General features: G+C 42.0%; 1 protein-coding gene across 7 annotated transcripts in view; it reads right to left on the reverse strand.

Annotated features, from left to right (window-relative positions):
• Pdxdc1 (pyridoxal dependent decarboxylase domain containing 1) overlaps window positions 1-16,025 on the reverse strand; it is a 71,035-nt gene that overhangs the window by 5,809 nt on the left and 49,201 nt on the right. For 5 of the 7 annotated variants that reach the window (XR_002476914.2, XM_060364229.1, XM_060364228.1 and 2 more), the window contains exons 14-23: window positions 13,528-13,591; window positions 11,064-11,152; window positions 9,468-9,573; window positions 5,736-5,907; window positions 5,045-5,163; window positions 4,626-4,747; window positions 3,719-3,811; window positions 3,537-3,633; window positions 2,550-2,654; window positions 1,893-2,122 (exon numbers count right to left, since the gene is read on the reverse strand). Coding sequence is in view for 6 of the 7 variants with exons in the window: in XM_060364229.1 (XP_060220212.1) it covers window positions 1,893-2,122; window positions 2,550-2,654; window positions 3,537-3,633; window positions 3,719-3,811; window positions 4,626-4,747; window positions 5,045-5,163; window positions 5,736-5,907; window positions 9,468-9,573; window positions 11,064-11,152; window positions 13,528-13,591 (1,197 nt within the window). In the remaining variant the exon portion in view is untranslated. Of the gene's footprint in view, window positions 1-479; window positions 2,123-2,549; window positions 2,655-3,536; window positions 3,634-3,718; window positions 3,812-4,625; window positions 4,748-5,044; window positions 5,164-5,735; window positions 5,908-9,467; window positions 9,574-11,063; window positions 11,153-13,527; window positions 13,592-16,025 lie in introns of those variants that run through there. The other 2 variants (XM_060364230.1, XM_021650806.2) reach the window with 2 other exon arrangements.

Genomic DNA, 16,025 nt, shown 5'->3' on the forward strand with positions numbered 1-16,025 from the left:
AAATCTGGTACCCTTTTCTGAGGTGCAGGCAGAATACTGTATAAATAATCTTAACAAAAAACTTCCTATCAGGGGCTGGAGAGATGGCTCAGTGGTTAAGAGCACCCTCTGCTCCTCCCAAAAGACCCAGGTTCAACTCCCAGCATCCACATGGCAGCTCACAACTGTAACGCCAGTTCCAAGGGATCTGACACCTTCACACTAATGCACATAAAATAAAAATTAAAAAAAAAAAAAACTTCCTATCAAAACTGCTCTGCTCTAGGCAAGATGCAAGGTTCAGAAAGAAACAGTTGAACTCATTTGAACTTAACTACCTTTGGACAAGCTCCTAGCAGGTCAAATCAATCTGAACCCTAGAAAGCCAGAGATGCTTTCACATATGATCCTAAGATAGGTACCTTAAATACCCTAGGTGGATATTTAAGTTACTTTTAGAAACTTTATGCTTTCTGAAGAAAAGTAAGATTTACACTAAATTCACGGGTAGCAAGTTCAAGAGCCTTTATTTAAGCCAACATCAGATAGTGTCTCAAGGTAAAATTCTGTTGCAGCAAAACCAGGTAACAATTCCAAATGTATAAAAGCATTTAAAAATCAATCTTGTTAAAGGTGATAATTTACCCCTCCCCCATGTCACCTGCTATACTTCATTGCACCGAATAAACAGGGAAGACTGTATTTAATCATTTGCACCCAAAAAAGGGAAAGATTGCATTTTGACAAGTGGCAACTGTCAAAAATCACATCAAATCAGTGTACTTATAGGCTTAATGTGGTATAACTAAGGCTTCCAACACTACAATCCACAGGCCCATCCTCTTAGTATCTTCCACTGTTTGACTTTTAGGAACTAAAAAGGCACGGGGTGGGTCATCTTAAGAGCACTACGAGTGACGCAGTACTTGGGAAACAGAAATGGACGGGAATTAGGCAGCAAGCTCTGGCTGCTTAGCCTGGAAGAGGCAACTTCTCTGGCTCTTTTCTGAGCTGGGCCCAGGATGAGCTTCAAGTAGAAGAGAAGCTACAGCCACATCTTGAGAAACAGGTGAAAGGCTTGCTTGCTTCAGCCTTTACCGTGCTGCACAGCAGACATTAGGCTCCTCATGGTTGCCTCCAGAGGGCTTTCTGTCCTAAGTAGACATAAACAGTGCACACTGGGTACCAACTTAAAAGCTTTACCAGTGTTTAAAAATATTCTTAAATATGGAAGAGATCCTATAGTTAGTTACTATTAACAGTTGAGTCCTTAAATTTATTTAACAAAGAATGTATAAGGGGGGAAAAGGGTACAGCAGGGGACAGTTCTAGTACCATAGCTCATGTGGACAGTCCATCCTTAGGCTCCAGGAAAAGGAGCAGTGGGGACAGCAGCAGAGGACTTCTAGTGCTCTTACTCAGGGTCCTACTGAAACCCATTCCCTGATGCCACTCAGTGAGACAGGCATCTACCACAACTTGACCAAACTACAGAGCTAAGACAGAAGCATGGAGGAGAACCTGGAGAGTCACTGTATGCAGTGGCCTAATCACAAGTTTGGAGAGAGAGCAGTGTTTCAAGTGGCAGGTGCTTTAAGTCCACATGTTCTCTCAGTACAAAATGTTTATGGTACAGGAAGAAAGGGTATGCCTCGGGCAGGCCAAAAGAGTCAACTGTTGGTTGTTCTACTTACACATAAAATAATTGCCCACCCCTCCCCCAGAGAAGCCTGGTTTTCTGACGTGTCTGTGCAAAACTCCCAGTTTAGCACAAACAATAGCAATTTCTATCATACTAGCTTGTGGCACAGTTCACATTTTCAATAAAAACGCCATCTTCCCTGAAACAATAGTCAATACAACTTCGAGCCCAGTACTACTGAGCTTTATCTTAAGCGCTCCAGCTCCTCTACCTGTGAGTGGTCATCTTCCGGATGCTGGGCCTTGTTTTGCAGGGCCTCAGTCTGTCTGGCCGTGGGAGCAGGAGCCTTGAGAGGCTGCTCGGGGCAGTGGGCCTCTAGGTTGCTGTGCTCTAGCCCACTGGACAGCTGTTCCACCTTTTCCAGGTCTTCAATGTGGCTGACTGAGCTGGTCTCACTCACAGCATCTGAGCCTCTCAGGGATCTTTTAAAAGGCTTCTGACCTAGAGACATGAAATGAACTATGCTGAAACTGGTAGGATATCTGTAGCAAAGGCACTTGTGCTACATGGTTATTGATTTGGCAAGGATGCTAGAATTTTGGCTTGGAAGCACTACAGAGCTGAGTCAGGAACTAAAGAACATTGTGACACTAAAATGCTCCCTAGGCCAGTGCTTCTGTTCTGTGGTGACCCTAACGGGAGTCAACACCTTGGAATTAATGCTTGCCTTTGGAGTACCATGGAGGCATTTCTTTGGGGATATATCTCAGGTACCTGAATGGTTGTTTCAGTGAAGGGAATAGAAAACAAAGGAACATAAGGAATAACAAATGAGGAATCTCAACAGCAGGTAGAGTCCATCCCCTAAGTGGAATAGAATTGGTTTTCTTCTATTAATGAGGGTGAACTATGGGGAGTTTTAACCTACCTGGAAGTCTCTGTTTGCTTCGAGTGCCTGAGGGTGTGGGAGGTGGTGTCACTCCTGTACCTTGTACTTTGTAGACATATGTGTATTCTGTGGACTCCAGAGAGCCTGTCAGGAAAAGAAAGGAGTGGGCAAGAGCTCCTGGCACAAGCATCCTGAGATGTCACTTGTCCTCAATTGGCTTTGTGTCCTAAGCAGGTCTACCAGCCACTCAGCTCTCCTGAAGCTGCTCACATCTCTCCCCAAATTCCTCTAAGTTCCTGGAATGTTCAGTGTGTATGTGCTGGGAAATGCACTTCAGCAAGAGCGAGCAGATGCTCCTGTTAATGGAGGTCTGTTAATGAGGTCTGACAGATAAAACATTCCTTGTTCATGGTGTTTTGAGACGTCTCTTATATCCCGATCTGCCAGCTTCTGCCTCCTTGAATGCTAGGATTATATCCTTGTGCCACCATACCAGGAAAATCTAATGATTTTTGGCTATTCTGAGAATCTAGCCATTATTTTCTGGAGAAGGAACAAAGGAACATCACATCACAATTTGAGAGCATTTTTTTTTTGGTAGTGTAGGAAAGGCAAATTGGTAATGCTGCTAGTCACTGGTTTAAAATAAAATGTTTAATGCTGTGTGTTATGATCATTAGGTTCCACTTTCAGAAGGAGCCCTCTCCTACTCAGAATACTCAGGAGGGCTTCAGGGAATCAACAATTATGCCAGTGTCCATGGTGCACTGCCCCCAGAAGCCGGCCAGCTGGCCAGGCAGGTTCTCATTGATCCAAGGAAGAGCTACTGCAGAGTGTCTACTTGCTTTCTCACTGTTTCAGCAGGAACTGGGAGCATGATGTGGCAGTAGGAGCAGACTGCTTCATTTCAGATTCTTGGCAGAGAATTCAGGGCATGAAGGGCACTAGGAGCTTCACTAGGAGCTAAAGGGATTTCACTGAAATCTGAAATAACAGATCTAGGCACAGACCACTCAGAAGTCCTACCTGCTGTTAGGTTAAAACTTCTTCCCTTTTGTGAAGCTTGCACTGGAGAAAACCAATTCAGTACAGATCCTACTACAGGGATCTGCCGCAACACACCCTGCAAAATATAACCCTTGTTGAAAATTGCCTGCTGAGCCTGTTCCAGCAAGACACCAGCCTGGAAAGGTCCAATAGGAACCCACCTCTTCCAGAAGTCGTTCCTCATTTGCCTTTTGTAGTTGAACCTGAGCCTCCTGAATCCCCTTCCGAACGACTTCTGTCATGTTCTCTAGAAGCTGCAAAACCAAGAAAGATAATCCCTAAGTGGAATAGAAAAAAAAAAAAAAAAAAAAAAAAGCTGCTTGCCCAGGGCCTACAACTATTTACACAGTCAACAGCATTGGTGACACTTTCCAGAAGTACATCAGCAACTGGAATTCTGCACTGAAATACCTGAGCAAAAGTTAAATAGAAAATTAAACAAGAGAAGATGAAAGCTCATGCAGACTCAAGCAGATATAACTTGTTGCCTAGCCTCATTTGCCAAAGAGAAATAACTTGTTACACTCTGAATGTTTTATCAATGAGAAGCCAGCACAGTTTAATGCTGAGCGAAAGTCAGAGTAGCCAAGCCTAGGAAAAACCCAAAGTCTAACCAACAGTGAATGTAGCCAGCTCCTCATTCCTTCCCTACCCCAAAGTGAATTGTAGCACATGCATCTCTGTCTACATTCAGGCAAGGCTGGGTTGGAATCTGAACTCTAGCCTTGTAAGCTGCTCTTCCATGCTACCTGACACCTGTGTTGTTTGTCCTTAGGACTAGCTACTTTCAGGAAGTACTGCAGAGTTGAGCAAGTCCCTAAAAGCTCAGCTACTCTAAGCCACAGCACTTGCTACACTGCTTGGTTGTGCATGGCTCTTCCCCCACACTGCCTGGTGAGGTCAATGGGGGCAGCAACTGTTCAAAGTCACTTGGTATAAGGCCTCATGCCTGGTATAGGACCTAGCTCACAGGAAACCAACATTTGGGAAAGAATGAAAGAAATATATTCCTCCAGTGTCCCATCTCAAACCCAAAAAAGACATAAAACACTGATTAGTTTTACAGACCCTTGAGTTTTCCTCAATTTCCCGGGCTGTGACTGCAATGGTCTCCACTAGCTCAGAAACATCCACATCATCACTTGCCATGCCAATGTAAATGCAGCTCTTCATGCTTTTGTACTCAGGGCCTGGGGGAAGAAAGAGGCAAGGCTGGCTCCCAAGTCCTCAGACCAATTGGAGGCCCAGATCAGGTACTTCCTGACTGCGAGATGATCAAAGGGGCCCACTTCCTTGGAAGAGGAAGAAGACTATGATATAGGAAAGGAAGACTGGAGAGTTACAGAGGGAGAGAGACATTATGAGAGACACTTCACCTTCAGCTGATCTTTAACCAGAGCTCCCCACCTCTGTGGTAATGAAAAGCATCATCCTTAAGCCACTTAGACATGGTCTAATTCACAGTGACTTAGAAATACTGTTCTTACCCATTTTAAATGTAAGGTCAGATTCCAGTTCATTTAACTTTTTCAGAAGTCCAGTGTGTATTTTTTCCCCTTCTGGATCAGACTTCAAACTGGTGTTATCGTCATTAGCATGCTCATACCTAAAAGTATCAGGCAGCGTTAACAAGTATAAGATTGAGAATCTCTTCAGACAGGATTGTAGGCGGGGTATAAACTTTTAGAGATGAGCACTTACAAGTGCAAAGAGGAACCATTATGTTATGATTAAAACAATCACCATCTTCAATAACGTCGTAAGACCTCAGACTGGCCCAGGAAATGAGTTGGTGTGTGTGTGTGTGTCTTATGTTTACAAAGAAAAGGGAAACAATGAGAGGAAAGGTGGCCCAGAAGACAGTGAGGTCAATATAGCCCTCTCCCTGAAACCAGGCTTACTTATTTGTAACTCTGTACATTCCATATAGTAACCATTTGTCCACCACGTGTTGTCCTTGGGCACTTGTGAATTAGCACAAGCACATGGTACAAAGTGATCCCTGACTCACTGAGCCCAATGGTGGACCAAACTATCTGTCCATATCAGGCCTTTGTAAATACCCAGAGCATCCCAGTGAGGTCTTAGCAAATATACTCCACCTGGATATGGAAGTAACAGGACCCACTTGTGCTTTAATAAAGCAATCCTTCATCATGTAGCAAGCCAAATCATTACCTGACAACCCCGATTCCAGGCCAGTTGGGGTCATCAACATACAGGAGGCCTGCCATCCCTTCCACCTCCTGCTTGAACTCTTCTCGTAGCTGTAGCGTGCAGGTCAGCACAGGCAGTTTGCTTTGGATGCAGCTGATGAGTTGATCCACATCTTCTCCTCTAGTTCCTAACACTAAAAACACCCATAGAATGGTTGAGAAATAATTCAAGAATGACTTGAATCAGCATGAAGAGGAGACTCTCTTTTACTACTAACAAGGTCAAAGGTCAAAAGCTCTCTGTATTAGCTGGAAAGTTTTTTGGGTTTTTGTTTTGTTTAGGTTTGTTTCTGTTTTTTTGAGACAGAGACTCACCCTGCAGTTGCGACTGGCCTTTAACTCATGGCAATCCTCCTGCCTCAACTTCCAAAGTAGTGGAACTATGGGCATGAGCTGTTATACCTGACTTAAAAAATTTTTTAAAGTTGTTCCATGTTCCTATGGAAGAATCAGGTGACAAAAACTAACATACTTGGGGCTGGGGCGATAGTTCCTTTGGTGAAGTGCTTGCTGTACAAGCATGATGACCAGAGTTTGGATCCCCAAGGATCATCACACAAAATATTTGGTGTTATGGTATATACTTTTAATCACAGCACTGGGGAAGGGTAGACTAGAGGATCCCTAGAGTCACTGGCCAGCTCAGTGAGCTCCAGGATTAAGCAAAAGACTATGTTTTAAAAAATATAAGGTGGTAAGAAATAAAAGGCACCTGGTGTCAACCTCTGGCTTCCACATGCACACACAGAAACAAATTTTTAAAGGTTGGGCTGACAGGGCTCAGTAGTAAAGGTGCTTGCCACCAAATCTGACCCCTAAGGCCCACATGGTAGAGAAGTATGAGAGAACAAAGTCCCATAAACCCTCTGACTTCCACATGTACGTGCCCATCCTACACAATGAAAAAAAAAAAAAGCCATACAAATAATGAAGAAATAAACAACAATTGAACCCAGTTGCTGCTCCAGGGAAATCAGCTGCTTTGTAGAAGCCACTTTCTCACAGAAGGCCTGACTCAGGGTACACGTCTTGTCACAGGTTAAAACTTTAAAAAGACAGGTTTTTTATTTATATGCAGATGGTAACAGAAGGGAATGTTTTGGTGGGTTTCTATCTGAGACATGAGGAAGGGGGCAGGGCGCCTCTCGAGATACACCATGTCATGCCAAGTCAATTTTAGAGGCCTCAGGAATTTGGAGGTATGGGAGTCTTGGCAGTCTACCATCCCTCCTCCTTTGGGCTCACAAGTGCTGCCTCGTGTGTTCTCTGCCAGCTTCCAACACTGTCTTCAGGGCTGGAGTAGAGGCTGCCTTTTCTTTGCAGGGCAAATTTTCTCATTTTGAGGAGCTTGGGAAAATTTATTTGCAAAAATGATGACCAAAATCACCAAAACCTTTTTTTTTTCCTTTTGGTTTTTCATGATAGGGTTTCTCTGTGTAGCCTTGGCTGTCCTAGACTCACTTTTGTAGGCCAGGCTGGCTTTGAACTCAAAGAGACCTGCCTGCCTCTGCCTCCCTGAGTTCTGGGATTACATGCATTTCAGCACTTAGGCAGAGGCAGGCAGATCTCTTGAGAATTCAAAACCAACATGGTTTACAGAGTGTTTCAGGCCTCTCAAGGGTATAAAATGTGTCTCTGTTTCAAAGAAAAGAAGAATTGAAAAAATACATATTTACAAGCTACCAGGGGCTTTGTAAATATGTATCTTGATACATGGACAATCCATGAAAGATCAAATCTGGGAAAAGACTATCTCTTCAAGTATTTACCAGTTCTTTGTGGAGAAGCTATTCAATGTCTTCTAATAGCTTTTTAGTGTACTACTGTTAACCTCTGGTCATCTACCATGCAACACAACAAAGAGCTTGTTTCTCTTGTCTAGCTGTTGTTTTATTAGTGCCCAAAAAGACGCATCCCATCTTCTGTTTTTTTTATTTCAGACTTCAACTACACTGTTCTATGCAATGTCTAAAACAGTGGCCCTACTGTATTAGAATCCCCAAGGCAACTTTTAAAAGTGTCAGTGTCTAAGAACTTCTGGAGGGTGACATGACAGAAGTTATGGAAACTGTGCCCCTTCCCTATAATTTGTCTTACACATTTTTATCTTTCATTTTGTGTATAAAAACATTAGACACCTTAAACATATACTACTGAATATCTACTACTAAAGATGCAAAAAACTAAAATAAAAGCATGCCTAAGCTCCATTCCATGACATAGTGTCAAGTAGCATGGCTGCTGATAGGTTGGTTGGTTTGTGCTGGGGAGGGAGGTCTTTTTATTGAAAAAAAAAAAAATTGATCGTGTTTTCCTCCTAATGCCTCCAGATCCTCTCACCTCCCTACCCATACAACTTTATGTTCTCTTTCAAAACAAATAAAAGCAAAAATGAGGGGAAAAAAAAAAACCAAAAAATACTGTCCCCTCCACCACAAATAATTAAAATCAAAACCAACAAAAGATCAATAAGAAAAAAATTCAAAACAAACCAAAAGGGAACCCAATGTTCACAAAATACCACTGTGTTGAATTTGTTTTGTGTTGGCCAATTACCTGCTGGCACGTGAAGTGTAGCTGATGCTGGCTTTCCTTCTGCCAGCAGGTACCTAACTGCAGATAGCTTCTTTATCGTGAAGGAGGTGGGGACAGGTGTAACGAAAACTTTAAAAACTCAGTTATCTTATATAAACATGTTTTTGTTTTAAATCCAAGCTGTGGGATTTGGGGCTTTACTTAACCCACAGCAGATACTAGCTTTGTTTGGCTCGGGAAGGGATGTGAGCTTTGCCAGCTGCATTTAGTTTAATTCTGAGGACTCTGAGAGGGTATATAAATACCACAGGCCAGAGAGAGGAAGAGGCTGCTTTAAAGATACAGTCAAAGGAAGAAGGCGGCTGCTGGTTCATTGGACTGCTGGATATTCTGATGCCTGAGATTGGTATTACCCCAAAGAACCCTACTACACTAACAGCTGGAGGTAGCTAAAGAGAACGCTGCCCCCTCTCCCTTCTAACTTTCTTTCTCTCCTACCTATGGTCAGGGGGTTGGAAGGGCATAAGAGGTATAAGAAACCAAAATAAAAGAGTAAAATAAAGGCACCAACAGATATGAATCCCCTGTGTCTACTTACACTCTTAGTACTGGGACCCTGTTTGACTTGAACCTGTGCAGGTTTTGTGCATACTGCCACACACAGTCTGTGAGAGCTGAAAGATTTTAAAGCTCCACAGGTTACTCACATGTATACCTGGACATGAGAAGTAACCAAAATAAAAAACTGAAATACACATGACATCAAAACACAGGAATTCAGTGGTTCCATATGTCTCACGCTCTTACTGAGATGTTATTTACTGAAACATAAATTTAGCCTGAAAGAAAAGCTTCTTCAGCTGAGAGTGATGGTGCAAGCCTTTAATCCCAGTTCTGAAGGCAGAGGCAAGCGGATCTCTGTGAGCTCAGAAATAGCCAACCTAGTCTATAGTTTCAGGACAGATAGGGTGGTTACATGGTGAAACCCTGACTTGAAAAATCGAAAAAGAAAAGAAAACCTCCTTCAAAGAGTGATTCTGCAAACTCCAGAAGAGCGGAATATCCTAAGAGAAACCTACTCATCCAACTGCTGGCCATCAGCAGATATGATGGAACTGTTTTTGCTCTAGCCACAGGGGCAGAGATGCAATTGCCTTACCTGCTGCGGTCATCAAAGGGCTGAATCGCACACATGTGCCATCTACCTCCAGGTCTATGACAGTGAGGCCACATGTAGGCACCAACTGTTTTAACTGTTCTCCCAGCTGCAGGGAAAAGGAGAGAGAACATTCTTGCAACAGTAGACTTAAATAACCTCACCACCCACCCTCATCCCCTCATCCCAGACTTAAGTGGCTTCTGGAGCTAGTTCCCCTTATTTTTTAGGGTATTTTTCAATACTTAGCAGCAATTTCTTATTTCCAGTACAAGAACCCAGGGAACTTTGCCCATCCTCTTCCAATTATCAGTTCATTTTATGTTATTCCAAATACAAATTCATTTTAGAAAAACATGCAATACAATTAAACCAAAAATATGAAGTAAAAATGACCTGCAACATACTATCTAACACTTGACTGCTGACATCTGGTTTATTTCCCAGGGTCTTTTCTCTGCGTTTATAACAAAACACGGTATTCTATACACTTGAGAAACCTACTCTTTTTCTTTGTATGTGTGCGTGAAGGCACACATTTGTGTGTGCTCATGAGTATGTGGAGGTCAGAGATCAATGCTGGGTTCTTCCTCAGTCACTCTCCACCTTATTTTCTGAGACAAGGCCTCTCATCACTGACACTGTAGCTTATCAATTTGTTTATACTGTCAGTTTTGTGAACTCCCCGAGCTTTTTGTCTCTGCCTTCCTAGTGCTGGATTGTAGGCATGCTGTCGTACGTGCCTGGCTATTTCTTTTACATTAATGCTGGAAATCTGAACTCAGGTATTCATGCTTGTACTATAAGCTCCTTACCACAGAGCCACCTAACAAGCCCAAATAACCTGCATTTTTTTCTATCTAATTTGTGCTGATCGTTGTCCATCTGTTTTAAACATCTGGCTATAGGTTTATAATATCTGTTTAGAATGACACTGTATGAATGTATTATATCTTATTCACCAGAGCCCAGGAAATGATACTGCTGTGAACATCTTTATCCTATTAAGAATACTTAAAAATTCTAAAATCTGGAGGTACTATGCTTCAATGTCCAGAAAGCTATTAGAGCAGAATGCTGGCTTACTTTGCCTGTTGGCCACAGGTTCTCAGGGGACACCTTTTCCTTCTGATGTACTCTTTTGTTTTGTTTTTGAGACAGGGCCTCACTATGGAGCTTTGGCTTTCCTGAGACTTACTATGTAGACTAGGTTGTCCTCAAACTCCCAGAGATCCACCTGCCGCTGTCTCACAAATGCTGGTATTAAAGGTGTGTGCCACCATGCCCAGCTTTTAGACACTTTCTTCCTGCCCAAAGCAGAGGTACTATTGTGAGCCAGGCTTTACGTGCTATTTTATTGTCTTATATAGCAATTAGGAAATGGTCACAGAAGGAAAGTGAGGGGTTTGCTAGGTGACAGTGTCTGAGGTAATGATCCGATTCAGAAGAGAATAACCCTGGTGTATTCTCTTCCTGTGAAGATATGAAGTTCCATCCTGTAGATATGACTAGCTACACATGACCATGTTAGAGCAGGTGTGAGGCAAGGTGACACTGTTCCAGATGTAAAGAAGAAAAGTAAACAGCAGTTATCTTTACCCAGCGGTTCAGTGCATCAAAGGAGTGTCTCTCCCGGCCAACTGCTGCAGGTGATATGTTGGATACAGGGACAGCTTTAAACGCTGCATCTGAGGCCAAACACAGAAAGGATTCACTCCCAGAAACAAGACTACAATAAACATTACAACTCAATCCCATTTCATGCAGATGCCAATGTGAACCCTAAGAATAGCATCATATATTAATGAAATCGAAATGTCTGAAAGATTAATGTCCTATACTTTTCTGATGAACTAAGTAACTTCTCAATACATCAAATAGTTTTTGTTTGTTTGTTTGTTTCTGGTTTTCAAGACAGGGCTTCTCTGTGTACCCTTCCCTATCCTGGAACTTGCTCTTCTTGTAGACCAGGCTGGCCTCAAACTCAGAGAGTGCCTGCCTCTACCTCCCAAGTGCTGGGTTTAAAGGCATGCACCACCACTGCCCGACTTCGAATTTCTTAGATTCTTAATTTTCTTTTTTAAAAAATTTGCTTTCAACACTAGCTTGGTGGTGCACATCTACAGTCTCAACCTTTGGTGAAGCTAAGGCCAGACCGTTGTTTTGAATTCAAGGCCAGCCAGGGCCCCAGGAGAAGTTTTATCTTAAAAAACAAAACAAAACAAAACAAAACAAAAACAAAACCAAAACAAACAAAGAACGAAAGTTTGCTTTCAAGGAACTTCAAAAGAAAGCCAAAAAATGTAAATATGCCATAAAGAGAACAAAAATCACTATATATCAAGCCAAAGCCATTGAAGAAAGGTGGGGCTCTGGCAGAAGGTAATGGAGCCCATGCAGACAGGAAGGTGGGCATTTAGTGGAAACAGTAATAAAAAGTAGAGGGATTCTGAAGCAGGACTGCTACAGGTTTAAAGCTAGCCCAGTCTACAGCGTGAGAGCTTGACTCAAAGAAAAATGAGAAAGAAAACAATGAAGGGTAATGTAGGGACAGATGAAGGGACATTTGAGGCAGAAAGAACAGCAGTGCCACAGCCACATGCAAGGAAAGAGGAGTGTGTTCTAAGAAAAAGGCAAAGACCATTTTGACCAAAGTACAATGAGCAGAAGGAAGCAGGGATCAGAAAAGAGGCAGAGCCCTGTGGGCACAGTATAAAGCCCTGGACTTGACTCAACTGAAAAATCAAGATGCTGATGGCTATGAGCAGGCTTATGTGACTTGTAATGTTCACTCATTGTCATGCAGAGTTGCTTGGAGGGGACTATGTGCAATGTGGGAATGTCAGTGTCATCTAGATGAAAACTAATGTGCCTTGGAGTAGGCTGGTGGCATGTTTGTCATTCTTTTACCTTCCTTTCTTTTTCTTGTAGTATTGGGGATTAAAACTACTGCCATTTGTATGCTAGAAACTGCTCTATCCCCAACATGGTCCATTCTTATTTTTTGTTTTGTTTTTGTTTCTGAGACAGGGTTTCTATATAGGTAGCCTTGGCTGTTATGGAACTCATTTTGTAGACCAGGCTGGCTTTGAACATACAGAGATTTGCCTGTCTCTGCTTTCCCGAGTGCTGGGATTAAAGGTGTGTGTTAACACACTGGCAGGTCCCTTTAAAAACAGAGATTTTTTTTTTTTTTTTTTTTTTTTTTTTTTTGGAGTCAGGGTTTCTCTGTGTTGCCCTGACTGTTCTAGAACTTGATCTCAAACTCAGAAATCCCCTGCCTCTGTCCTCTGGTGCTGGGATTATAAGTGTGTGCTACTTACCAGGCTATAACAGATTCTTAATCCCAGTACTCAGGAGGCATAGGCAGGGGGATTGTTGTTAGTTTGAGGCCAACCTGTTTTATATAGCAAGTTTCAGGCTAGCCAGAATGAGAAGAAAGAAGGGGAGAAAAGGGGGGAGAAAGAGCGAGAGGGGAGAAGGAGATACAGGAGACAGACATAAGGGTCACTCTTGGATCTATCCTCCTAAATCAAAACACTAGACAAGTAGGGCTACAAATTTTAGGGGATAAAAACTTAACAGAATAGCAGGGTTAATGCCCTAACACTTTTTCTTCATTACATAATTCCTAAAAACATGTCTGGAAATGCACTTCTTTATTTACATTTATAAAAGTCATTCTCCTTAAAGCAATTTTGAGAACAAAGTACAAGCACTCTGTGTACAGAGCACTGTGTGCGCTAGCTAGCTCAGCAAGGCTGTGTGATGGTATTTGGGAGTCCTTAGTTTAGTTACAGGCACTGAGAACTAGCATGCTTGTTTGTGGAAACTTTACACTTTTCTATAATGACTGAAGATTTTAGAACATATAACCACCTATTTAATTTCATATATTAAATTTAAAGACACACACACATTTTGGTTTTTCAAGACAGAAACTCACTCTATAGACTAGGCTGGCCTCAAATTCACAATGATCTACCTCTGCCTCGAAAGCAGTGAGATTAAAAGCATGCACCACTGTACCTGGCACTAATTTTTTTTTTTTTTAATCACCTACCTGAGTCTGGTAATTCCTGGAAAAATCTGAACACCACTACTGGAGAACTGAGCTCATCTTCAACCTGCAAAAAGGAAGTGTGCTGTTACCACACTGAAGACAGGGCAGAACATCAACAGGATGGGAGGGTATCTTTGGAAAGAAGATAGGCAGAATTGCTGCTTGTATACAAATATGTTAAAAAAGCTCAACGGCTGTAACTGGCCCGAGGTGACCAATAAAAATGATGCTTCCTTACTTTCTTGACCCAACAAACCCTATGAAGTCATGCAAAACAGCAACCTTTAAAAAAAAAAAAAGTGTACAAGTGTTTTGCCTGCATGTATGCATTTCAACCAATCTGTGCCTGGTACCCACAGAGGCCAAAAAAGAATATTGTGGCTCACAACTGTCTGTAACTTTAGTTCCAGACAGTTGTGAGCCACTATATAGGTACTGAAAACAAAACCTGGGTCCTCTGCAAGAGCAAGTGTTTCTAACACAGAGCCATCTCTCCAGCCTAAATCAGAAACTTTTTATACTCAGGAATTTGAAACAAACTAACAAAAAGATCTTTCATTATTTTTTTTTATTATCTTTTAGAACAGGACTAAAGTCCTTCTGGCAATGTACATACCAGGAGCCTAAATCATACTGGTGTATTGTCAGACAATGTATTTCCTAATTGATCACAATGCTCACTACGTAACACTGACACGATGTACTTTCCGATTTACATACAGCTTACCATCAGGCTTTACCATACAACCATAGTATACAACCAAGCAGCAATACCTGTAGCAGGTTCTCTGGTAGTTTTGTTGGGGGCAGCTCTGGATATGCTTTCTTTCAGTTTAACAGTTGTAATCTATCACTGCAGCCATGAATCCTAGGTACCAAACTGTGCTGCAGCTGATAAACTCACTTGTAGGACTGCTTAAAGACAAGCAGCAGCTGGCCCATCAACTTTTTTTTAGGTTATTGTTTTGAGAGTCAGAATCTCATTGTGTAGCGCTAGCTGGCTTGGAACTCAGTATGTAGACCAGCCTGGCCTTGAAATTGGAGAAATCTTCCTGCTTCTGTCTTCCAACTGCTGGGATTAAAGGTGTGTACAACCAGGCCTGGCATATAAACACTTTAAGGAGATACGTGGATGAGAGTCTGCTCAGGCAACTATTTAAATTTACTAATTATTTACTGAGCTGGTACTTATATTAAAATGCTTTTACATCTGTTATCTCTAACTTTCACATAAATAAAATTATTAATACCTTTAAGGGAATAAGGATTTATTGTTTAAGTAGAATAGGTTACGTTCCATAAGCAAGAAGGAACTAAAAAGGTGGCAAAACAGAAGGACCTGGACATATGTCTTGCAGACTCTAAGAGTCCACAGAGGCCAGCCCAGACTACTATGCCCAGCAAAACTTTCAATCACCATGGATGGAGAAAACAAGCATGACAAAGTCAAATTTAAACAATATCCATCCACAAATCCAGCCCTTAAAGAAGATACTAGAAGGAAAATTCCAACCAAAGGAGGTTAGCTATACCCTATAAAAACAGAAAAGAATCTCACATCAACACACACATACTAACAACAACAAAATAAAAGGAATTGACAATCATTGGTCATTAATATTCTCAATATCAATGGACTCAATTCCCCAATAAAAAGACACAGGCTGGGCTGAAGAGATGGCTCTGTGGTTAAGAGTGCTATCTGGGGTTAGAGAGATGGCTCAGAGGTTAAGAGCACTAACTGTTCTCAAGGTCCTGAGTTCAATTCCCAGCAACCACATGGTGGCTCAGAACCATCTATAATGAGACCTGGCCTGCATGTGTGGACACTGTATACATAATAAATAAATAAGTCTTTAAAAAAAAAAAAAAAAAAAAAAAAAAAAAAAAGAATGCTGTCTGCCTTTCCAAAGGACCCGGGTTAAATTCCCAGAACCCATATGGCAGCTCACAACTGTTTGTAACACCAATTCCAAGGGATCTGACACCTTCACATCAATGTACATAAAATAAAAATTAGATAAATTATTTTTTTTAAAAGACACATGCTAAAAGAATGAATGTGAAAACAAAATCTACTGTTCTATTGAATACAAGAAACATACCTTGAGAGACCAAAGATAAATTAGCAGCTATTATTAAGACCTGAAGTAGGTACCTTAGTCTAGTAATGCCCTGAGGGGAAGAGCCACCTCACTGCATTCTTTCCCCACCCACTAGAGATACAGTTGCTAGGAAACTGGACCATCCCCCTAGGGAGGGTTACCTGGTCATTAATGGTCTGGGAACCTTCCTATAGCCAATCGATTCAAAATGTAGCATTTTGACCAATAGATGCTTGCCAGGCAGGAATCGCCCCTGCCTTGGGCATGCTGGGATGGACCAGAATCTATATATCACCCAACTAACCTGGGCACAGCGCGCTCAGCTCCCACTGCTTCGGCGGTGGGTGTTGTGGGCCCAAGCTGCAGCTTGTAATATACAATAAAAAGACCCTC

Source organism: Meriones unguiculatus, chromosome 11, assembly GCF_030254825.1.
Source record: "Meriones unguiculatus strain TT.TT164.6M chromosome 11, Bangor_MerUng_6.1, whole genome shotgun sequence".
Lineage (NCBI taxonomy): Eukaryota > Metazoa > Chordata > Mammalia > Rodentia > Muridae > Meriones > Meriones unguiculatus.